At 46.6% G+C, this 24,741-nt stretch overlaps 1 protein-coding gene across 2 annotated transcripts in view; it reads right to left on the reverse strand.

Moving 5' to 3' along the window:
- Positions 1-24,741, reverse strand: part of gmcl1 (germ cell-less, spermatogenesis associated) — a 91,325-nt gene that overhangs the window by 24,027 nt on the left and 42,557 nt on the right. For both annotated transcript variants that reach the window (XM_070866162.1, XM_070866163.1), the window contains 4 exons: positions 22,148-22,213; positions 20,242-20,326; positions 18,736-18,826; positions 8,000-8,140 (listed from right to left, as the gene is read on the reverse strand). In XM_070866162.1, the coding sequence (XP_070722263.1) occupies positions 8,000-8,140; positions 18,736-18,826; positions 20,242-20,326; positions 22,148-22,213 (383 nt within the window). The remainder of the gene's footprint in view (positions 1-7,999; positions 8,141-18,735; positions 18,827-20,241; positions 20,327-22,147; positions 22,214-24,741) is intronic.

Here is a 24,741-nt window from a genome sequence, read left to right on the forward strand (position 1 = left end):
ATCAAACAGGAAATTAGAGATGCATGTAGCAAGGGTACTACAGTAATCGTAGGTGACTTTAATCTACATATAGACTGGCCAAACCAAATTAGTAACAATACTGTGGCAGTTGAATTCCTGGAGTGTGTACGATATGCTTTTTTAAGACCAGTATGTTGAGGAGCGTACTAGGGAACAGGCTATCCTAAATTAGGTATTGTGTAATGAGAAGGGGTTAATTAATAGTCTTGCGGGGTCCTTTAGGGAAGAGTGACCATAACATGATTGAATTCTTTATTAAGATGGAAAGTGAAGTAGGCCAATCCAAAACTAGGGTCCTAAATCTAAACAAAGGAAACTACGAAGGTATGAGGAATGAATTGGCTATGATAGATTGGGAAGATTCATTAAAAGGCATGACGGTGGATAGGCAATGGCTAATATTTAAGGAACGAATGCATGAATTGCAACAGTTATACATTCCTGTCTGGCGCAAAAACACAAAAGGAAAAATGGCCCAACCATGGCTAACAAAAGAAATTAAGGATAGTATTAGATCCAAAGAGGAGTTATACAAAGTTGCCAGAAAAAGTAACAAGCCTGAGGATTGGGAGCAATTTAGAGTTCAGCAAAAAAGGACCAAGAGATCGATTAAGAGGGGAAAGATAGAGTATGAGAGTAAACTTGCAAGGAACATAAAAATCGACTGCAAAACTTTTTACAAGTACGTAAAAAGAAATAGATTAGTGAAGACAAATGTAGGTCCTTTACAGACTGAAACGGGAGAATTTGTAATGGGGAACAAGGAAATGGCAGAACAATTAAATAAATACTTCGGTTCTGTCTTCATGGAAGAAGACACAAATAATGTCCCAGAAATTCTAGGGAACCAAGGGTCTAGTGAGCAAGAGGAATTAAAGGAAATGATTATTAGTGAGAAAATAGTGCTGGAGAAACTAACGGGACAGAAAGCCGATAAATTCCCAGGGCCTGATGATCTGCATCCCAGAGTACTAAAAAAGATAGCCATGGATATAGTAGATGCATTGGTTGTCATCTTCCAAAATTCTATAGATTATGGAACAGTTCCTGCAGATTGGAGGGTGGCAAATGTAACCCCACTATTTAAAAAAGGAGGGAGAGAAAACGGGAATTAGCCCAACATCAGTAGTAGGGAAAATGCTGGAGTCTATTATAAAGGATGTGATAATGGCACACTGAGATAATATCAATGGGATTAAACAAAGTCAACATGGATTTATGAAAGGAAAATCATGTTTGACAAACCTACTGGAGTTTTTTGTGATAGAATAGATAAGGGAGAGCCAGTGGATGTAGTGTATTTGGATTTTGAGAAGACCTTTGATAAAGTCCCACATAAGAGCTTAGTGTGCAAAATTAAAGCACATAGGATTGGAAATTGTTTAATTGACAGGAAACAGAGTGTAGGAATAAACGGGTCTTTTTCGGGGTGGTGGGCAGTGACTCGTGGGGTACCACAGAGATCAGTGCCTCGCCCCAGCTATTCACAATTTATATATAAAGAGGAAAGTTAAGAGGCAAAATTTAAAAAGATAGTAAGAATGCTAAGAGAGAGCACGAGATATTCTTGGCCAGCAAAATTAAGGAAAACCCTAAGATGTTCTATAAATATATTAAGAATAAAGGGTAACTAAAGAAAGGGTAGGGCCTATTCGAGACCATGAGGGTAATCTTTGTGTGGAGGCAGAAGATGTTGGTAGGGTTCTTAACGAATACTTTGCATCTGTTTTCACAAAGGAAAGGGGCAATGCAGATACTGCTATTGAGGAGGAGTGTGATATTCTGGATGAAATAAATATAGTGAGAGAGGAAGTATTAAGGGGTTTAGCAGCTTTGAAAGTAGGTAAGTTCCCAGGCCCGGATGAAATGCAGCCCAGGCTGTTGAGTGAAGTAAAAGAGGAAATAGCAGAGGCCTTGACCATCATTTTCCAGTCTTCTTTGGATCTGGGCATGGTAATGGAGGACTGAAGGACTGCTAATGTATTACCCTTGTTTAAGAAGGGAGAAAGGGATAGGCCGAGTAATTACAGGCCTGTTAGCCTAACCTCAGTGATGGGGAAATGATTGGAAAAAAATCCTGAAAGACAGGATAAATCCACATTTGGAAAGGCAAGGATTAATTAGGGACAGTCAGCACGGATTTGTTAAGGGAAGATCGTGTTTGATTAACCTGATTGAATTTTTTGAGATAACCAAGAGGGTCGATGAGGGTAGTACGTACGATGTTGTATATATGGACTTAAGCAAGGCTTTTGATAAGGTCCCACATGGTAGACTGGTCATGAAGGTTAAAGCCCATGGGATCCAGGGCAAAGTGGCAAGTTGGATCCAAAATTAGCTTGGAGGTAGGAAGCAAAGGGTAATGATTGATGGATGTTTTTGTGACTGGAAGGATGTTTCCAGTGGGGTTCCGCAGGACTCAGTACTGGGTCCCTTGCTTTTTGTGGTATATATCAACGATTTAGATTTGAATCTAGGGAGTATGATTAAGAAGTTTGCAGACGACACTAAAATTGGCTGTGTGGTTAATAATGAAGAGGAAAGTCATGGGCCGCAGGAGGATATTAATCTACTGGTCAGGTGGGCAGAGCAGTGGCAAATGGAATTTAATTCAGAGAAGTGTGAGGTGATGCATGTTGGGAGGGCTAATAAGGAAAGGGTATACACATTAAACAGTAGGCCACTTAATAGTGTAGATGAACAAAGGGACAGATCCCTGAAAGTAGCAGGCCAGGTGGATAAGAAGGCATACGGAATGCTTGCCTTTATTGGCTGAGGCATAGAATACAAGAACAGGGAGGTTATGCTTAAATCGTATAAATATTTTGGTTGGGCCACAGCTGGAGTACTGCATGCAGTTCTGATCGCCGTATAATAGGAAGGACGTGATTGCACTAGAGAGGGTGCAGAGGAGATTTACTAGGATGCTGCCTGGAATGGAGAATCTTAGTTATGAGGACAGATTGGATTGGCTGGGTTTGTTCTCATTGGAACAGAGGAGGTTGAGAGGAGACCTCATTGAGGTGTACAAAATATTGAAGGGGCTGGACATAGTGGATAGTAAGGGTCTATTTCCATTGGTGAAAGGGTCTATTACGAGGGACATAGTTTTAAGATGGTTGGTGGAAGGTTGAGAGGGGATTTGAGGGGGGGCTTCTTTACGCAGAGGGTTGTGGGGATCTGGAACTCACTGCCCGGAAGAGTGGTGGATGCAGAAACCCTCACCACTTTTAAGAGATGGTTGGATGGGCACTTAAAGTGCCGTAACCTGCAGAGTTACAGACCTAGAGCTGGTAATTGGGATTAGACTGGATGATCTTTTGTTGGACGGCGCAGATATAATGATAAGTACTGCAGGGAATAGAACATGGCCAGGGTGATCTCCTGGACTAGTTTCGATCGCCTGGATGGGTCGGAGAGGAGTTTTCCCAGATTTTTTTCTCCCGAAATTGGCCTGGGTTTTTGCCTCTCCCAGGAGATCACATGGCTCCGGTTGGGGTGGAGTGTAGAATGTTTCAGTATAAGGGATGTCGCAGTTGTGTGAGGCAGGCTGGTTGGGCTGGGTGCTCTTTGCCTTTCTATCATTGTTCATAGGTTTATATGTAACCTTTAGGGCTGCTGACCAAGGGCCGTGCGGCTCTTTGTCGGCCAGCGTGGAAACGATGGGCCGAAATGGCCTCCTTCTGCACTATAAATTTCTATGTTTCTATACATAAAGGATTTGGATGAGGGAATCAAATGTAATATTTCCAAGTTTGCTGACAACACAAAACTAGGTGAGATTGTGAGTAGTGAGGAGGATGCAAAGACGCTGCAAGGCGATTTAGAAAGGTTGAGTGAGTGGGCAAACACATGGCAGATGCAGTGTAAGTATAACGTGGATAAATGTGAAGTTATCCACTTTAGTAGGAAAAACATAAGGATGTACAGAGGCTTGGGAAGAGTCGATGTACAGAGGGACCTGGGTGTCCTTGTGCACCAGTCATTGAAAACAAACACTGAGGTGCAGCAAGCAGTTAGGAAGGCAAATGATATGTTGGCCTTCATTGCAAGAGGAACAAGGATGTCTATCTACAGTTTACAGGGCTTTGGTGAGACCATACCTGGAGTATTGTGTGCAGTTTTGATCTCCTTGCCTAAGAAAGGATATACTTGCCAAAGAGGGAGTGTAGCGAAGGTGCACCAGACTGATTCCTGGGATGGCAGGACTGTCGTATGAGGAGAGATTGGATCGACTAGGCCTGTATTTACTAGAGTTTAGAAAAATGAGAGGGAGTCTCATTGAAACATATAAAATTCTGACGGGGTTGGACAGACTGGATGCGGGGAGGATGTTTCCCCGGGGGCTGGGAAGTCTAGAACAAGGGGTCACAGTCTCAGGATACGGGGTAGGAAATTTAGGACCGAGATGAGGAGAAATGTTTTCACTCAGAGGGTGGTGAACCTGTGGAATTCTCTACCACAGAAGGCTGTGGAGACCAAGTCACTGAATATATTTAAGAGGGAGATAGATAGATTTCTAGAAACAAAAGGTATCAAGGGGTATGGGGAAAAAGCGGGAATATGGTGTTGAGATAGAGGATCAGCCATGATCATATTGAATGGCTGTGCAGACTCGAAGGGCCGAATGGCCGACTACTGCTCCTATTTTCTATGTTTCTATGTTTCTAAATCTAGGCTGACACTCCTGTGCAGTACTGAGGGAGCGCTGCACTGTCGGAGGGGCAGTGCTGAGGGAGTGCTGCACTGTGGGAGGGGCAGTACTGAGGAGCGCTGCACTGTCGGAGGGGCAGTACTGAGGGAGCGCTGCACTGTCGGAGGGGCAGTACTGAGGGAGTGCTGCACTGTCGGAGGGGCAGTACTGAGGAGCGCTGCACTGTCGGAGGCGACATCTTTCGGATGAGACATTAAACCGAGGCCCCATCTGTCCTCTCAGGTGGGTGTAAAAGATCCCATGCACGATTTCCAAGAGCAGGAGAGTTCTCCCCAGTGTCCTGGCCAATATTTCTCCCTCAGTCAACATAACAGTATAAACAGATTATCTGGTCATTATCACACATTGCTGTTTGTGGGAGCTTGCTGTGCCCAAGTTGGCTGCCACATTTCCCACATTACAACAGTGACTACACTCCAAAAATATTTAATTGGCTGTAAAGCGCCTTGAGATGTCTGGTGGTCGTGAAAGGCACTCTATAAATGCTCGTCTTTCTTTCTTAGAAATTATATCGATTGTCAATTTGAAACCAGTCCCATGTTGGCAAATTTATGGGCTATTTTCTTTTATGTTGAAGGCGTTATATCAATGTTAGTTGATGTGGCAATATGTTGCTGTTCAGGAATTAACCTATAGACTCATACAGATGCTATTCAGAATATAACAGGTAGAATCAATTACCAGAAACCTGAAATCACGAGGTATGACATTGCTAACAAATAAATTCCCCTTGTCCACTATTTTAACGAGGGCGGTAGTTTATTTTAGAGGGGTAAAGGCTTTTATGAAAGAGAGGCGAATTTTGTACGAAGGCGTTAAGCCGTTTGCCGATAATATTTCAGCCCACAGATGATTTACATAAGAACATAAGAAATAGGAACAGGAGTAGGCCATATGGCCCCTCGAGCCTGCTCCGCCATTCAATAAGATCATGGCTGATCTGATCATGGACTCAGCTCCACTTCCCCGCCCGCTCACCAAAACCCCTTATCCCATTTCGTTTAAGAAACTGTCGATTTCTGTCTTAAATTTATTCAATGTCCCAGCTTCCACAGCTCTCTGAGGCAGCGAATTCCAGATTTACAACCCTCAGAGAAGAAATTTCTCCTCATCTGTTTTAAATGGGCGGCCCCTTACTCTAAGATCATGCCCTCTAGTTCTAGTCTCCCCCATCAGTGGAAACATCCTCTCTGCATCCACCTTGTCAAGCCCCCTCATAATCTTATACGTTTCGATAAGATCATCTCTCATTCTTCTGAATTCCAATGAGTAGAGGTCCAACCTACTCAACCTTTCCTCATAAGTTAACCCCCTCATCCCCAGAATCAACCTTGTGAACCTTCTCTGAACTGCCTCCAAAGCAAGTACATCCTTTCGTAAATGTGGAAACCAAAACTACACGCAGTACTCCAGGTGTGGCCTCACCAATACCTTATATAGCTGTAGCAAGACTTCCCCTGCTTTTATACTCCATCCCCTTTGCAATAAAGGCCAAGATAGCATTAGCCTTCCTGATCACTTGCTGTACCTGCATACTATCCCTTTGCGTTTCATGCACAAATACCCCCAGGTCCCGCTGTACTGCAGCACTTTGCAATCTTTCTCCATTTAAATAATAACTTGCTCTTTGTGATTTTTTTTTGCCCAAGTGCATGACCTCACACTTTCCAACATTATATTCCATCTGCCAATTTTTTTGCCCATTCACTTAGCCTGTCTATGTCCTTTTGCAGATTTTTTGTGTCCTCCTCACACATTGCTTTTCCTCCCATCTTTGTATTGTCAGCAAACTTGGCTACGTTATACTCAGTCCCTTCTTCCAAGTTGTTAATATAGATTGTAAATAGTTGGTGTCCCAGCACTGATCCCTGCGGCACCCCACTAGTTACTGGTTGCCAACCAGAGAATGAACCATTTATCCCGACTCTCTGTTCTCTGTTAGTTAGCCAATCCTCTATCCATGCTAATATATTACCCCCAACCCCATGAACTTTTATCTTGTGCAGTAACCTTTTATGTGGCACCTTGTCAAATGACTTCTGGAAGTCCAAATACACCACATCCACTGGTTCCCCTTTATCCACCCTGTTCGTTACATCCTCGAAGAACTCCAGCATTTTTGTCAAACATGACTTCCCCTTCAAAAATCTATGCTGACACTGCCTGACCAAATTTTGCTTTTCCAATTGGCCTGCTACTGCTTCTTTAATAATGGACTCCAACATGTTCTCAACTACAGATGTTAGGCTAACTGGTCTACAGTTTCCTGCTTTTTGTCTGCCTCCTTTGTTAAATAGGGGCGTACATTTAACAAGTACCCCCAGGTCCCGCTGTACTGCAAGGATCCGACTTTCCCTGAGCTGAAAGCTCGCTCCCCGAGGGCTGGTGACACGCTGACCTTCAAAAGACACTGCTTGGGCCAACGGGCAAGTGCCGACAATTCCTGAAGCACGCAGCCCTCCTTAAGTTTAAATTAAAAAATCCCCATGGCTACTCACAAGCCACACAATGGAACATTGGCTGCTCTCGCTGCATCGTGCCAAGTTATTATGAGCTCGGCTACTTCCACTAAACCCCCCCGATCACTAACAATCATTACTTTTTATAAAAAAGGATAAAACTATTGGAACAGCTTGCAGACGGGCTTCAAATCAATTGATGGGAGATTGAAACGTACAAAATTCTTACAGGGATTGACAGGGTAGATGCAGGGAGGATGTTTCCCCCGCGCTGGGAAATCTAGAACCAGGGGTCACAGTCTTAGAATAAGGGGTCGGCCATTTAGGGCTGAGATGAGGAGAAGCTTCTTCACTCAGAGCGTGGTGAGTCTTTGGAATTCTCTGTCCCAGAGGGCTGTGGAGGCTCAGTCTTTGAGTATATTTGAGACAGAGATCGATAGATTTTTGAATATTAAGGGAATCAGCAAACAGAGTCTGTTTAATCTGCAAACAGAATCTGTTTAAAAAAAAGAGTCTCCAGTAACGATAGTAAACAGAACTCATGACCGAAAGTACAGTAAAGTCTCCCTGCTGCAGCAGGATTATTTCTCCAGTGAATGAAGGATAGTTACACAATATAAATCATGTGCATAAAATCGATCTCAGCCACTGACAGCAGTGCGGTCTGCAGGAGTGATTGGCGGGGGAATTACACAATCATCTCCATTCTGGCCGGGACTCGTGGTGTCACCGCACGTCGCCAACAATTGAAAGAGAATCCGACTGAAGGCGCTGTCTAATCCAGAGGGACTGAAAGCTCACTCACCTGAAGAGATAATCATGTCCCGCTCAATGATCTTGGCTGATGTCAGGTCATTGATGACGTACTGCAGTCGGATGTGACCAAAGACGACAGCAAACTTCTGCCCTTGTTCTGTATCGAGGAAGTTGCTGCAACTGCAGGTCTCTGTGTGAAAGAACCAACAAATCTATCAATGGTATTGGTCTTCATTGCTGCTTCTGATTCAACCAATGCCATTACACCTTGATCAGCACACAGATAACTTCAGAACGTAAACCCAGAGATTACCCTATGCAATATTATCATACAAGACGTTTCTTGCATTAAAAGACAGGCTTGCATTTATATAGCGCCTTTCACAACCACCAGACCTCCCAAAGCGCTTTACAGCCAATGAAGTACATTTGAAGTGTAGTCGCTGTTGTAACGTGGGAAATGCGGCAGCCAATTAGCACACAGCAAGCTGATAATCTGTTTTTGTGATGTTGATTTTGTGAAATTGGCCAGGACACCGGGGATAAGTCCTCTGCTCTTCCTCGTCATAGTGCCATGGGATCTGTTATGTCCACCTGAGAGAGCAAATGGGGCCTCGGTTTAACGTCTCATCCGAAATTCGGCACTTCCGACAGTGCAGCGGAGGCCCTCAGTACTGTTCCTCCGACAGTGCAGCACTCCCTCAGTACTGCGCTGGGAGTGTCAGCCTAGATTTTTGTGCTCGAGTCTCTGGAGTGGGGACTTGAACCCACAACCTTCTGACTCAGAATTGAGAGTGCTGTCCACTGAGCCACAGCTGACCGCAAAAGAAGACTAGGGGGGAAATGTTCGGTACCTTAGCGCCTCCAGTTAGCACCTGGTGGGAGTGCTCACGAGGCGTGGAGGCAGCAGCCCCGCGGCGAGGCCAATCCAGTGATGCACGCCAAATCCGCGCCCCGCCGTCCCCGTAGCATCTGCGCCACGAGTTAGCGGCGGGGATTCAGCGCTAGGCAGATCGTGACGTCAATGAGCGTTCAACGCTCACTGGGCGCCCGATCTGCAAAATGCATTGTCGCCCCCTGCCTTAGTGCCTCAGACCGACAGCGAGAGGGAGAGGAGGCGTCAAGCAGGCGGATGCCAGCTCCAGGGGCGCTACTTGAAGGGATCACAAGGATTGAGTCGCAGCTGTCAGGTTAGTGCTGTTTCAGTGCTTCCTGGTCAGATTGACATTGAATTCAACTGTTGCACAGTCATTTAAAGGTTTTTTTAGTCTCCAGAGTGTTGTGGCTCCTAAAAAATAGTGCCATTTTTCGTCTCACAACATATCAAAGTGCTACACGAGAATGAGGTTCTGCAGCATTAATGAACCTCCCCTTTAAGAACTGGAAAGAACCTGTGGCTCTGATGACTTGCGATTACATTGCACCTTTTATTGTTTAGCACTGTGTGTAACGCCATTGAGCTAGACCATTAGGGCTTGATTTACCGCTACAATCCTTTCTTTGAGACTTAATTTTGCATGCAGCATGATTCATTAGCACCTTTCCAAACTTTTCTAAAGTTACTGCCCATTCCTGAGCTATAATGAATTTCTCCCTCAAAGAGTTTTCAGATGAATGCATTAAGCTGCTCTGGGCCACAGGAAAACACTGGCAGCCAGATCATCATCACAGAGACTTGCTTCCACTCTAAAAGTGAGTTCTTAGGCGACTGCACAGTCCAATACAGGAATTACAGTCTCTGTCGCAGGTGGGACAGACAGTGGTTGAAGATAAGGGTGGGTGGGACTGGTTTGCCGCACGCTCCTTCCGCTGCCTGCGCTCGTTTTCTGCACGCTCTCGGCGACGAGATTCGAGGTGCTCAGCGCCCTCCCGGATGCACTTCCTCCACTTAGGGCGGTCTTTGGCCAGGGACTCCCAGGTGTCAGCGGGGATGTTGCACTTTATCAGGGAGGCTTTGAGGGTGTCCTTGAAATGTTTCCACTGCCCAGACAGAATAGTGGGAATGTCAGAGGCAAATATGAATGTAACCTAAGCCTGCTTCAGTTTGGTTTGCTTGTGTGTCAGGAGCTACTTTACCAAGTGCATTCATCGTCAGAGATACAAAGCAAGCCTTTCAGCTGCTGAATGATGGACTGTATTAGGGGAACCAGGAGAGACATGCAAAAAAATTGGCGGCAGAAAAATAAAATCTTTTCGTGGCGCAGTGTAAAGGGCTTTTATTGAAGTCGCAGTCTGTACAGGCTCCGTTATTTTAGGTGCGAGTTTTGTTCAATCAGGTTTACGATATTTTTCATTATTTGATAGCTGTTGCCCTCCTGTATCTGGAGTGCGACAACATGCAGTGTTGTTGTGTTGTTTGATCTGTCCTTTCGATATGGTACCTTTAGGGTTAAAAAAACATGTTCCCTCAAAGAACGCAGCCTGTTTGACACAGAACAGCCCAGGAAACAGTCGATGACGGGAAGAGCAGTGCTCCGACCTGATTAACTGTGTTTGCTTACACTTCCCATTAGCTGCACTGAACTGAGCAGACTCCCGAGTTGTCATTTTGGAGACAGTTTCTCGGAAGCTCAGGCACAATCCATCACTTCCCTGAACGGACCAGGCTGTCACCCAGTCAGCCAGTGAGATTGATTTGGCTTTGGCGGTTGCATCAGTTGAACTTCAGATAAAAAGTATGTCTCAGACAGGCTTTCTGCAATCCGCAGTCCTTCTGAAACCATTAGAGTGAGCGAGAAGGGGAGAGTGACAGAGTGAGAGAAAGAGAGAGAGAGAATGACAGAGTGAGAGAGACAAAGAGAGCGAGAGGGCTCAATTTTGCCCAAAGCCATTTTTTGGCGTATAGCCAGAGTTACACCAATTTTTCGAGGCCAGAAATACTCCAAAAATATTTGTGCCAAGTTTCCCCGCTGTATTTTTCAAAATTGGCGCCGTGCAGCCTGTCCAGTCGTCGCCTCGGTGGGTGAAGCCTGTCTGTGCCGAAAAAACCGATGCTGCACCTTCTGCGCATGCACGGGGAAATATTATTCCTACTGGCATTATTCCTATGGGCGCGCATGTGCAGTATAGCTCCCAGTCTGCAATCGACCATTTTTAAAGAGCCAGTTGTGTGTGTGAGAACTTGGAGTGCTGTATGAGAACACTGGAAAACTTGAAGCTGCAATACAAGATGCAATGCAGCACCAGGACCAAGAATTTCTTACAGAATGAAGTGGAGGCACTAGTTACTATAATTGAGGCCAGATGGCAGGAGCTGGACACCAGCAGAGGTCACATAAAAGTTCCACCCAAAGAAATGAAGAAACGCTGGAACCAACTTGCACAAGATTACTGTGCAATGGTGATCACCCCAAGTCTGGAGGCCAGTGCAAAAAGAAGTGGCAGGACCTTAGTCAAGTAGTTGGTGTAAGTTATATTTTCATTTATTTAATTCAATTGCAATTGTAATGTAAATGTGACCAGCTGTATATGTCCCACCTAGCAGAAAGATACTCTCTCTAAAAAGTTGCATTTTCATCTTTGCAGAGGAAGGTGGCACATAACAAAAGGGAAAGAACTCGAACAGGAGGAGGCCCGGTAAATCTTCCCCCACTGACACCCTTGGAAGAGAGGGTCGCTGCTTTGATGGGTCCTGCCTGGAGAAAAGCAACCACCACTGCACAAGCTGGACCCATACTTGAGAGAGAGGGCAAGTCCTGCAAATTCCAGTCTGACTTTGCTAAATGCTAAGTACTGCGCGGGCTAGCCATGCTTCGGTTCATGGGGATGTCTCCATCAGCTACACTTCGGTTGATGCAATGTGCTATCATTCATCATGGTCCTTCAAACCAGCCTGCTGCCTGCGCTGTGTGAGCCTACTCATGCCACCCACCCTGCCCACTCCTCTGCTGCTAACCATTTGTCTGTTCTGTTATATTTTGCAAAACTTGAGGCCAGCCCTGATGATGCAGAAGAATATTTAGATGAGGACAAGCCTGAAGAGAACATCTGCCAATCCTACCTTCCAGTCCAAGAGAATGGGGGTGAGGGGGAGGTGGAGAGGATGGATGAAGCCCCATCTCTTTGAAGGAGGAGCAGGTGCCGCCCATTAAGTTGCTCGCCCCTTCCCTGACTAGTGGTTTGAGTGTTGGTGGGACATTCCATGGTTTCCCACCGTCCCAGGCTGTGGGTCCCAGTGCTGGGGTGCAGCGAGGCACACCCAGGGCCCCACCGTCAGAGGCTGCGGGTCCCAGTGGGATGCAGCGAGCTACACCCAGGGTGAGGAGGGGAAGGAGAGCTCGACCATGCTCTCTGGGGTGCAGGATCTAACAGATGTGGTTCACATGATGGTAATGAGTGTGGAGAGCATTGACCTTATGCTATCACTCCTGGACACCATTAGTGAGGTGGGTGATGAGGTATTGGGATTGTCGGGAGAAGTAACAACACTCTCACGAGAAATGGAATGATGTCCGGACTATCTCAGTCAGATGAAACCATGTCAGTGACCATGACGGAGGGAATTTCACAGATAGTTCAAACACTCTCAGTGAACATGAGGGAGGGAATGTTACGAGGTCATTGAGACACTGTCAGGGCACATGAGGGACGGCATGTTGGAGTTAGCTGATGCAGTAAGGGAACACGCCCAGACCCCGCGCCCATTGACAGAATCAACTGCCACTCTCCCACTCCAATCCCCAGACTAGCCTCTGAAGAGCCCCAAGCCGGGCCCTCCACGTTACCGCCTGCCCCCCCACCTCTCAACAGGTGCGCACTACCCGCAATCTTAGAAAGAATAAGCTTTGTACCAACCCCAGAAACACTGGGCCACCGCCTGCGGGCAGGGGTGGTGGAGTCACCAAGACCAAGCACGGCAGGCGGACTTCGAATAATGTGGAGGAGAGATGGGTGCAGCCTTTCTTTGTTGCTGTTGTTGTTACTGTTGTTCTCAAATTAAACATTTTTTGTAAGTTATGTAAATTTATGTTTACAGTTTGTAAGTGATCATAACTGAAAACTTTAAAGTTTGATACAAGAATATTTTTATTTAAGTTAAGTACAAATGTTTGTTAAAACTTTTGAATTAAATATATTTTAAATTATAACTGAATCATTTACATTATTTGTTCCATTATTAACACAACTTTTGAAGTAAACAAGAATCATTTCCATCATTTGTTCCATTACTTAACACAACATTACAGAACAGGTCCAAACAGTAAACATGGTCCATGTGGAATAGTTGCCGCTTGAGCCTTCAGGCAGCAAAGCGTTCACGGATGATCTGCTGGCGCAAGGCTCGAGCAATCGTTCAAGGGGCACGACGGCCTGCCCTCCTCCGCCGTCTGCTCCGGGGTCAGGTACTTGCATGGCTTCCTTGTCCTCCTCCTGCTCGTCATCTGCATCTTCCTCTCATTACCATCAGCCACTCTCACAGCAAGTGGGTCTTCTACTACCAGCTGCTGCTGCCTCATGATGGCTAAGTAATGCAGCATACAGCACACAACAGTGAACTGACCGACAATCTCAGAGGAGTATAGCAAGTAGCCTCCAGAATAGTCCAGGCATCGGAAATGCTGTTTCAAGACGCCAATGATCCTCTCTATTATGCTGCACGTCGCAATGTGCGACATGTTGTATTCCCGGTCAGCTCTGTCCGGGTTACGCGTAGGGGCGTCATGAGCCAGGTGGTGAGGCCGTATCCCTTGTCTCCCAGTAGCCAGCTCTGCCCTTCTGGCTGCTGCTGAAACATGTCAGATATAACGCTCTCACGTAGGATGCTCCCAGGGTATCTTGCATCAAATGACATGATGCGATGCATGTTGTCACACATGAGCTGTACATTAATGGAGTGGAAGCCTTTTCTGTTCCTGTACATCTCGGAATCCTCCAAAGGTGCTCGCAAGGCAATGTGAGTACAATCAATGCAGCCCTGTACCTTTGGGAAGCTGGCAATCCTGGAGAAGCCCACAGCCCTGTCACACATTGCCTGGTAGTCAGTGCAGTGGTAGTCATTTCTCCGGGCATATAGTGCAGCAGTCACCTGCCGAATGCAGACATGTGTTGCATGTTGAGAAATGCCGCACACATCCCCAGTTGAAGCTTGGAAGGATCCGGATACATAGAATGAAAGTGCAGCTGTAACCTTCACTTCAACTGACAAAGCAGTCCTCCTGATGCTTCTAGGTTACAGGTCTGCTTTCACCAACTCACAGATCTCAGTTACAACTTCTTTGCGGTAACACAGCCTTCTGACACAGTCTGCATCACTCAGCTGCAGGTACGAATGCCTGCCTTGAGGTGGGTAAGGACTCCTGCCCAGCACCCTACGGGCTCTGAGGTTTCTCAAGCGATGGCGTTGAATCAATTGTCTCCTCCACAGCACCATGATGCAGAAGGCTCGCACAAGGTATTGCATAGTTAGTATTGCCCCAATGCTTAAATGTTACTTTTTGCAAGAAGCTCAAAACGCCAGGAAGACAGGACTTTGTTCTCTCTCCCTAAGGTCTGTATGGACCACACTCAGGTCTGAGCAATCGCAGTGATTGGGAACCCCTCCCCCCCAACCAAGTTCATTGCAGTCTTGTGATTTCTTCCGATCGCGTTCAACAACACCTTCCACCCCGATCCCCCAAACTCATTTGATGCCTCGTGCAGTCTTCCGATCATCACCTCCCCCCCCACCCCGGGCTTGTTTTGCAGAATCCCCGAGCCCTTGTGTCCGGGTGCGGGGCTGATTCTGCCGGTCGACGCTCCGACCCTCCAGCCCTGTTTGAAGACGTTCGGTGGTGGCGTGAGTCAAAAAAAATCCAAAGTTCAGAATTCCATCAAACTTCCATCTACTCCGTTATAAGGTAAAAAAAAGTAATCTTTATCACACATATTTAAAGTGTTCTTATCGCCCTCCAAACTTTCGATGAAAAACAATGGCGTCTTTCAGCACCGATTTCTCAATGTGCATTGCTTTCTCTTAACTCACCGAAAGGTTTTACGGGAGTGGCCAGATACACCGACCTCGGAGAACTCTTTTGGGGACAAACTTTGAAAAATGATAAAAACTGGCGCAGACATGAGATAACGCGCTCATGACGTAAAAAAAAAACCAAACCTAATAAAATCGTAACTCACTCAGTTACGCTGGCGCAGATTCCTTGGGGAAACTTTAATTTAAAAACTTACGCTAAAAAAAACGGCGCAAATGACCGGGGAAAATTGAGCCCAGAGTGAGAGAGATAGACAGACAGAAAGATGGAGAGACCAAGAGAGAGAGGCAGTGTAAGAGAAAAAGAGAGACAGACAGAAAGAGGAAGAGACCGAGAGAGACAGAGTGATAGAGAGACAGTGAGAGAGATTGACAGAACGAGGGAGAGACTGAGATAAAGACAGAGTGAGAGAAAGAGACAGAAAGAGTGAGACAGACAGACAGTAAGAGAGAGAGAGGCAGAGAGTAAGAAGGGACTCTGGACAATGAGCAGCAAATCCCGTGTAAGGGTCAGGAACCATGCTACACGTCCAGTGTTAGCATAGGAGATGTGACTGTTTATTTTTTATATTCTGAAGAGTGACAGTAATGTTCTTTAAATCTGCTTTGATCTTTGCTCCTGCTTACTATCAATAAAGCGGTTTGGTAGTTTACAACCTAGGCCATGGTCAAACCTGTTGTTTGGCTACTTTCCGAAATCGAGGGACCCAGTGGGGGAAGGCAATATATCCAGTGACCTGAACATCGTGACAAGGCTGTCTGTTCCAACCCCTGGGCTCGCTGCACTCACCGAGATGCTGGCTATGTCAAGGTGCACACTGGGGCGAAAGCATGGCAGTTATCATTCATTCGGTTAAACAGATACAGTTCGCCACGCTTTAAACGGGCGGCTCCAGTGTCTCTTCAACCATGTCAGAGTCGCAATGTTCATCACATTGGCCTTGAAAGCGCCCAGGGGCATATCAATTGGTGTTTATGAGCGATATTTCACCCTGACATGTTTCAATTCGGTTTTTTTTCCTGGTAGAAACACAAGGATGATTGTGCATGATAATAACCTCAAGTCTTTAAAAGTGACTTGGTTATAAGTGATTGCTACTGAATTGACAAAATGCACCACCAAATTACTCAGGGCATCCGATCCAGCAACAGCTGTGAACAAAGGCAAATTATTGCATTGGTAACGGCTGCTACACAGCTTCATAACCGTAGACAACAATCATAAGAACATATGACATCGGAGCAGGAACAGCCCTACGACCCCTTGAGCCTGCTCCACCACTCAATGAGATCATGGTTGATCTTCGACCTCAACTCCACTTTCCCACCTGATCCCTATATCCTTTAATTCACTTAGTTCCTAAAAATCTATCCATTTCCGCCTTGAATATACTCAAAGACTGAGCCTCCACAGCCCTTTGGAGTAGAGAATTCCAAAGATTCACGACCCCTGGGTGAAGAAATTCCTCCTCATCTCAGTCTTAAATGGCCGACCACTTATCCTGAGACTATGACCCCTGGTTCTTCACTCTCCAGCCAGGGGAAACAACCTCTCAGCATCTACCCCGTCAATCCAATAGCAAGGTGCAACGGACATCCCTTCCTGCAACCAGATAAATGCTGGGGAAGGTCCCTGCTTTTAATCAGACTGAACAAATTGAGTTTCCACGAGCGGGAAAGGCACTGAATGCCGCAAAACTGCGAAGAAAAGATGCTGACAAGACAACTATAGAGACAAACCACGAAGCAGGATCTGCCCAGAACTAGCGACCTTCTGATATGTCCGGGCTCACACTGAATCCTCCGCACATCACAGCAGGTACTGAATCCAGCCCATAACTAGGGGGACATAGTTTAAGAATAAGGGGGTCACTCATTTAGAACTAAGATGAGGAGGAATTTCCTCTCTCAGAGGGTCGTAAATCTGTGGAATTCCCTGCCCCGGAGAGCTGTGGAGGTTGGGTCATTGAATATATTTAAGGCGGAGATAGACAGATTTTTGAAAGATATGGGAGTGAAGGGTTCTGGGGAGCAGGGAAGTGAAGCCGAGTCCATGAACAGATCAGCCATGATCTTATAGAATGGCATTGCAGGCTCGAGGGGCCAAATCGGCGACTCCTGCTCCTATTTCTTATGTTATGTTCTCTTCGACCCTCAGACGAGACTGTGATGGGCTGCTTCTAACCCACACAAACCGACGGATTCACAAAGACCGTCTACCACGGATAAAAAGGTTGTTGCTTAATGCTGCTATGTGACACATTTTTAAAATAAAAAAATAAAGACTTGTATTTCTATGAGGTGCTCCTTCAGTACTGCCCCTCCGACAGTGCAGTGCTCCCTCAGTACTGCCCCTCGGATAGTGCAGCGCTCCCCTCAGTACTACCCCCCCCCCCCCAACAGTGCGGCGCTCCCTCAGTACTGCCCGTCCGATAGTGCGCGCTCCCTCAGTACTGCCTCTCCGACAGTGCGGCGCTCCCTCAGTACTACCCCCCCCCCCCCAACAGTGTGGCGCTCCCTCAGTACTGCACTGGAGTGTCAGCCTAGATTATTGTGCTCAAGTCTCTGGAGTGGGACTTGAACCCACAATCTTCTGACTCAGAGGTGAGAGAGAGAGTCTGCCCACTGAGCCACAGCTGACAAATAAGTGAAGTTTCAATTGGATTCTTATGAAGCTGAACTGCCCTTAACCTCCGTCCATGGGTATATTCTGACACAACCCTCTGCGCCTTTGCTGGAAGGCGATGAAAAAGGAATAAGATAGCTAATCAAACCTAGTGGGCTTTTAGGTGAAGGGAAACAGTCGAATAAATGGAGCAGTCAGGGGCACAGATATTACCAATTTACATGTGTGTGAAGACAGGCAACGTGAATTGACTGCACAATACTGACTCCTACAGCTTGATATATTCTATTTATTACACGATGGGTAAGTGAGAGCTTCAGCTGTCAGAAGGTCAGGTTTAAAGGGGTTCCGCACAGCATTAAGTAATTGTAATGGCTGGTGCTGGCCTCTTAAAGAAATATCCCGAGGAGATATTTGAGATTCTGGCAAGTCAGCGGAAACTTTACAGTGTGCTGGTTAACCTCAGGTGTCTGCTTATCCTCAATGGGGACAGGCAGGCCCAAAATAGAGAGCCCGACACTATTATAACCTTTTACAGACAACATGGTTTTGGCTTCATTTTCCTGAACAAAATGTGTGCATTGCATCGAATCATAGAGATTTACGGCACAGAAGGAGGCCATTCGGCCCATTGTGTCCATGCCAGCCGACAAAGAGCTACCAAGCCTAATCCCACCTTCTGACTCTTGGTCCGTAGCCCTGTAGGTCTCGGCTCTTTAAGTGCATATCCAAGTACTTTTTAAATATGATGAGGGTTTCTGCCTCTACCACCCTTTCAGGCAGTGAGTTCCAGACCCCCACCACCCTCTGGGTTAAGAAATGTTTCCTCATCTCCCCGTTAATTGTTATAGAGCTCCACCTAGTGGACTACTGATGTAATGCAACTGTTGATGTATCAATAAGAAACAGTCATGTGGCGAGGTCACTGTTAAGGAGCCATCTTGTAAGCTGAGTGCTTGAGTAGCTGTATAAAGATATCACACTAATCCTTCGACCAACTACTTTAAATCTATGCCCCCTGGTTATTGACCTCTCTGCTAAGTGAAACAGGTCCTTCCGATCCACTCTATACAAGAAATCCATTCTCGGATCAGCGTGCATTTCACACTCCACCACGGTCAGCGAACTGCATGAACACATCGGCAGTGATCGGCGTCGGATATCCAGAGCAACAACCCCGCCAGACTCCACTCACCTTTCCTGCTCTTGGAAAACCAGGCGTCCGCATCGGTGAGCAACTGCTTCAGGGAACCGTTCCAGGAGGGCACCAGCTGAAGGAACATCCACTGAAAGAAATTAAGCATTCAATTCAGACGGGAGTCCGAGAAGCAGGGGGACGAACACTGCAGCTTCGCTCCGCGCGCTGACTGTGTCTGCACACTCACTCTGCCAGCCACACTGTGTCTCTGCAACGGCAAAATGTGCATTGTGCAGCACAGTTGATGCTGAATGCTGAAAATGGTTTACACTTTGGCAAAAGCTGTTTGAAAGCACTGGATGGCCAAGTAAAAGCTCACATGACTACTGCAATGAGATGCAGCACAAGACAATAAACAAGAGAAACTTGACAGATATCTGCATTTCCTTCCACAATTAAACGTGTAATATTCTGCCCCATTGTCGACTGCAGCGACTGGCGACATAAGAACATAAGAAATAGGAGCAGGGGTCGGCCATTCGGCCCCTCGAGCCTGCTCCGCCATTCAGAAAGATCATGGCTGATCTGATCATGGTCTCAGCTCCACTTCCCCGCCCATTCCCTAGAACCCTCGACTCCCTTATCCTTGAAAAATCTGTCTATCTCCACCTTAAATATATTCAATGACCCAGCCTCCAATGATCTCCGGAGCAGAGAATTCCACAGATTCACAACCCTCAGAGAGAAAATAATTTCTCCTCATCTCCGTCTTAAATGGGCGCCCCCTTTTCTCTGCGATGCCCATTTAGTCTTCATGGGACCCGCCCCCCGGCCCAATCATGAGAATGGAAACAAGTCACTCTGGTGAAACAGTGTGTGCTCTTCCACACAATCCACGGGGTGTGTGTCAATACTTGTAAGGGGGAGTGGGGCCTTAGCGCCCTGTTAATAATTTCAGGACGTTTCTAGAATTAATGGGGGAAATTTTAACCCCCCAAAACTCTTCTGATCCCCCCCCCCCCGAGGCGTCCAATCCCTCCCTCCCCCCTCTCCGCTCCCCGAGGGTAGCTTGCTGCCGACGGACCACCTGCCCGACAGCCTGTCCATCTGGCTGGCTGGGAAACGGAGACAAAGAAACACTGATCAGGTCCGGCCGTTAAATTCGGCAGGACCTGAGGGAAACTGTTATTCCGGGTTTCCCGATCTCAAAACAACCTCCAGCCCGAGAACTCACCGCGACCTCTGCACTCCTCCAATTCTGACATCTTGCTCATTCACGATTTTAATCGCTCCACCATTGGTGGCCGTGCCTACAACTGCTTGGGCCCCAAGCTCTGGAACTCCCTCCCTAAACCTCGCCACCTCTCTACCCTCTCTCTCCTCCTTTAAGACGCTCCTTAAAACCTACCTCTTTGACCAGATTTTTTGATCACCTGTCCTAATATCTCCTTATGTGGCTCGCTTGGTGTCAAATTTTGATTGGTACCGTTCCTGTGAAGCGCCGTGGGGCTTTTTACTATGTTGAAGGCACTGTATAAATGCAAGTTGTTGTTGTACAAGTACCTTCTTCAGTGCTGTGTACACGTCCATCTCCACCTGCATCACAAACAAGTCTGGAGAGCTGATCAGCTTCTCCATCAGACCTATGCTGTACGAGTAGGGGGAGGGCAAGGAGAAAACAAAGACATCATTATCCGAGCTGAGGAGCACACCAACGTCATCATCAATAACAGAGCCTCCTGGTATTGCGCGGGCACACAGCAACTGCAGCACGATGCGGACAGCGTGCTCAATTGGACAAAAGGCTGTACTGACTGAACACGGTCTCCCGGGGGGGCGGGGGGCAGCTGGAGGTACAAGCGGGAGGAGGATTTAGCTCTTGTGGCAACTGTGACAGCCCACAGCAAGACATGAAGCCCCGGTTCAACAGCAGCCGCTAGTATTAATGGGCAGGACTGAGGAGCACCCTGGCACTATGGTAACAGCAGTCAGCATGTCACGATTGCAATGTCTGCAGGGGGCGCTTCACGGTTGCATTTGCTGGCGGGCACAGGGGGGACTTTTTAGTCCGTCTGGCGATAATGCTGAACTATACATCAGACTTTGAATGTAAATTGTTCCGCACAAAAGCAGCCCATTCGGCCCTTCGAGCCTGTGCCGGCTCTCTGTCAGAGCGATCCAATCAGTCCCACTCCCCCTGCTCATTCCCCATAGCCCTGCAAAATTTTCCTTTTCAAACATTTATTCAATTCCCTTTTGAAAGTTATTACTAAATCTGCTTCTACCGGCCTTTCAGGCAGCGCATTCCACATCATAACAACTCGCTGCGTAAACAAAATGTCTCCTCATCTCCCCTCTGGTTCTTTACCCAATTTCCTTAAATCTGTATCCCTTGGTTACCGACCCTCCGGCCAGTGGCGATAATTTCTCCTTATTTTCTCTATCAAAACCCTTCATGATTTTAAACACTTCTGTTAAATCTCCTCTTAAGCTTCTCAGCTCTAAGGAGCCGAATCCCACTTTTCCAGTCTCTCCATGCAACTGAAGTTCCTGATCCCTGGTGCCATTCTCGTACCCTCTTCAAGGCCTTGACATCCTTCCTAAAGTGGCCAAATATGCTACAGTGGGTACACTTCAAAAAGTACTTGATTGGCTGTAAAGCACATTGGGACGTCCTGAGGTCATGAAAGAAAGACTTGCATTTGTATAGCACCTTTCACGACCACTGGACATCGCAAAGCGCTTTACAGCCAATGAAGTACTTTCAGAATGTAGTCACTGTTGTAATGTGGGAAATGCGGCAGCCAATTTGCGCACAGCAAGCTCCCACAAACAGCAACGTGACAATGACCAGATAATGTTTTCATGTTGATTGAGGGATAAATATTGGCCCCAGGACACTGGGGAATAACTCCCCTGCTCTTCTTCGAAATGGTGCCATGGGATCTTTTGCGTCCACCTGAGACAGAAGACGGGGCCTCGGTTTAACGTCTCATCCAAAAGACGGCACCTCTGACAGTGCAGCACTCCCTCAGCACTGTACCGGGAGTGTCAGCCTAGCTTTATGCGCTCAAGTCCCTGGAGTGGTACTTGAACCCATGACCTTCTGACTCAGAGACGAGTTGTGCTGCACACTGAACCACAGCTGACACAATGCTGCAAGGTGCAATTTAAATGCACGCCTTTTTTTTTCTTTTCTAAATTGGTGTCGAGCAAGTTCAGGATTGCCAGGAAGCATGTTTTTACACAAATAGTAATTATTAAGCTAGTGGAAGCAAGGGTCATTTAACAGACCATTCCACGCTGTAGGATGAGCGGGATGGGATTAATAACTTCCCTCATTGTGAATATATTTTACGGAGCTTTTTAAAGAGGTTGTTACTGCACTGAACTCTGCAATAACAAGCAGCATTTCGCTCATTTTTCCCAAACAGTGAGCACAAGAAAGTTTGAAATGATTATGAATTACCTCAGTTCTTTCAGGAGGTCGACACTTTGGTGTGTCATCAGGTTGTTTAAAAGCCACTCAAGGCACCTGCAATTTATAAAGTACAATCAATAATAAACAATGGCCGAAAATTGTGGTCGGAGACTTCCTGCGGGCGGATGCCTCCGACCAAAAATGGTTTTAGCAAAAATACCTGTTGGCCCCGGAGGAACGTAGACCTGCACTCCAAGGCACAGTCCAGTGTAGGGGCCCACGTATCCCGGGAGCGTGTGCGTATCCTGGGATCACGTGGGCCTGGACCACAATCACAATGTAGTATTCTCATTCATAGTAATGGGAGCGCCGAGCTCCGAGCTCCCATTACCATCAATGGGGAATCAAAAACACACACAAAAATAAAAAAAACACTCACTATTTTTAAATGAATAGAAATTGCATTCAATGAAATGTTTTTAGAGAAAAATTTATTGAAAATTAAAAAATTTTTTTTTTAATAGTGTTAAAAATAAACTTATTCATAGACAGCGTTTATAATATTAAAATAGGTAATAACATTTATTTTTTCTATCAATTAAAACTCTTACACTGGTAAGAGCAGGCCTAATGCCAGCTTTTACCAGGCATATGAGTTTGAAGGACATTCGCTGGGCAGGAGTTGGGCAAGTAACCCATTGCTCCGCCCGCGAAGGCCCTTCTCCCTGGGGCTGCGTTTGATCGTTTCAAAGGACATTTTGACAGTTCGCAAGTGCTGGATTTCAGCGCATGCTCATCGCACACCACAGGTGCGTGCGCACATCGTACGCGCCCCTAGAGACCGCGATTTTTGGCCCGATATTAAATAAATATTAGGCTTTGGACTGCTGTGCCTTTGTGTTTTGTAATCAGGATTTCTACCTGTTTACTGGCTGTAAAGGGATTGTGAGAACAGGACAGGCTACACTCACTCCACGAGTTTCTTTCCATCCTGTCTCAGGTTCTAACCAAGATCAGGAACTCATATCGCAAACGTCAATCTCCGCCCTCATGCACCCGACGTCAGAACGTGGCAACAGGAGAAGCCTTCAAGGATTTCCACTTGGGTTTTTGGAATGAAAACCCTCACCAAAATGATCGTCTCTTGGATGGGTGAGGGACACCCTCCTGTAGCGTGCAGATTAGCCTGGTTGGACCAAGATGTAGTCCTGGAGGAATTGGGTGGCTCAGTGAGTGAGACACTGGCCTCAAATCCTGCCAGGTCTCACGGGATGAAAGTGCCCAGCTGTCTGCTGGGTGTAAGGGATCCTGTGCAAAGTGTTTGAACAGTTCCTAGTGGACATGGACCTGCAACATAAAACTGTCCCTAACCTGGCATTCAATTGGTATTTAAGAGACCACAGGATGAGGGGCATGGAAAATGCAATATAATGTGGAGAAAAGTGAAATTATCCACTTTGGTGGGAAAAGTAGAAATGCAGAATATTTTTTTAAATGGTGTGAGATTGGGAAATGTTGGTGTTCAGGGGACCTGGGCGTCCTTGTACACCAATCACTGAAAGTTAACATGCAGGTACAGCAAGTAATTAAGAAAGCAAATGATATGTTGGCCTTTATTACAAGAGGATTTAAATATAAGATTGAAGACATCGTACAGCGATTATATATAGCCCTGGTGAGACCACACCTGGAGTACTGTGTACAGTTTTGGTCTCCTTACCTAAGGAAGGATATACTTGCCATAGAGGGAGTGCAACGAAGGTTCACCAGACTGATTCCTGGGATGGGAGGAATACCTATGAGGAGAGATTGAGTAGAGTAGGCCTATATTTTCTAGAGTTGAGGCGACTCATTGAAACATACAAAATTCTTACAGGGATTCACAGGGTAGATGCAGGGAGGATGTTTCCCCGGGCTGGGGAGTCTAGAACAGTCTCAGAATAAGGGGTCAGCCATTTAGGACTAAGATGAGAAGCTTCTTCACTCAGAAGGTGGTGAATCTTTTGAATTCTCTACCCCACAGGGCTGTGGAGGCTTAGTCGTTGAGTATATTTCATCATCATAGGCAGTCCCTCAAAACGAGGATGACTTGCTTCCATGCCAAAAAAAGGATGAGTTCACAGGTGTTTCAATGAAGGACCTAATATATTTATGACAGAGATTGAAAGATTTTTGGATATAAGAAAATCAAGGGATATGAGGTAGAAGATCAGCCATGATGTCATTGAATGGCGGGGCAGGCTTGAGGGGCCGAATAGCCGACTCCTGCTCCTAATTCTTATAAAACGGATGTCACATTGGTGCAGCAAGAGTGCTCTTCTGAGGCTGGGGCTCCGATAGGTTGGAGGGGCAGAATCATGGGAGCTCAGTTCCGGGCCCATCTATGCTGGAACTGACCCAGGGGTACTCGAGACGGTAACCGAGGCTTCAGCAAAACTCTGCCCCCCCGCCCCACTACATCTGGACTTTCCGGCAGAGAGCTGGGGAGCCCACCTACCATACGATAAGCACTCCCCACATCTGGACCATCAGCCAGACTCCCTCCCCCTCCCCCCCCCCCCCCCTTGCTCTGGGGGTCCGCTCCAATGGAACGATCGGAGCAGATCGAGGGATGCCTGCAATGGGAAGACTTCCTTCCCCCT

Source organism: Pristiophorus japonicus, chromosome 22 (genome assembly GCF_044704955.1).
Source record: "Pristiophorus japonicus isolate sPriJap1 chromosome 22, sPriJap1.hap1, whole genome shotgun sequence".
In the NCBI taxonomy this organism is placed as follows: domain Eukaryota; kingdom Metazoa; phylum Chordata; class Chondrichthyes; family Pristiophoridae; genus Pristiophorus; species Pristiophorus japonicus.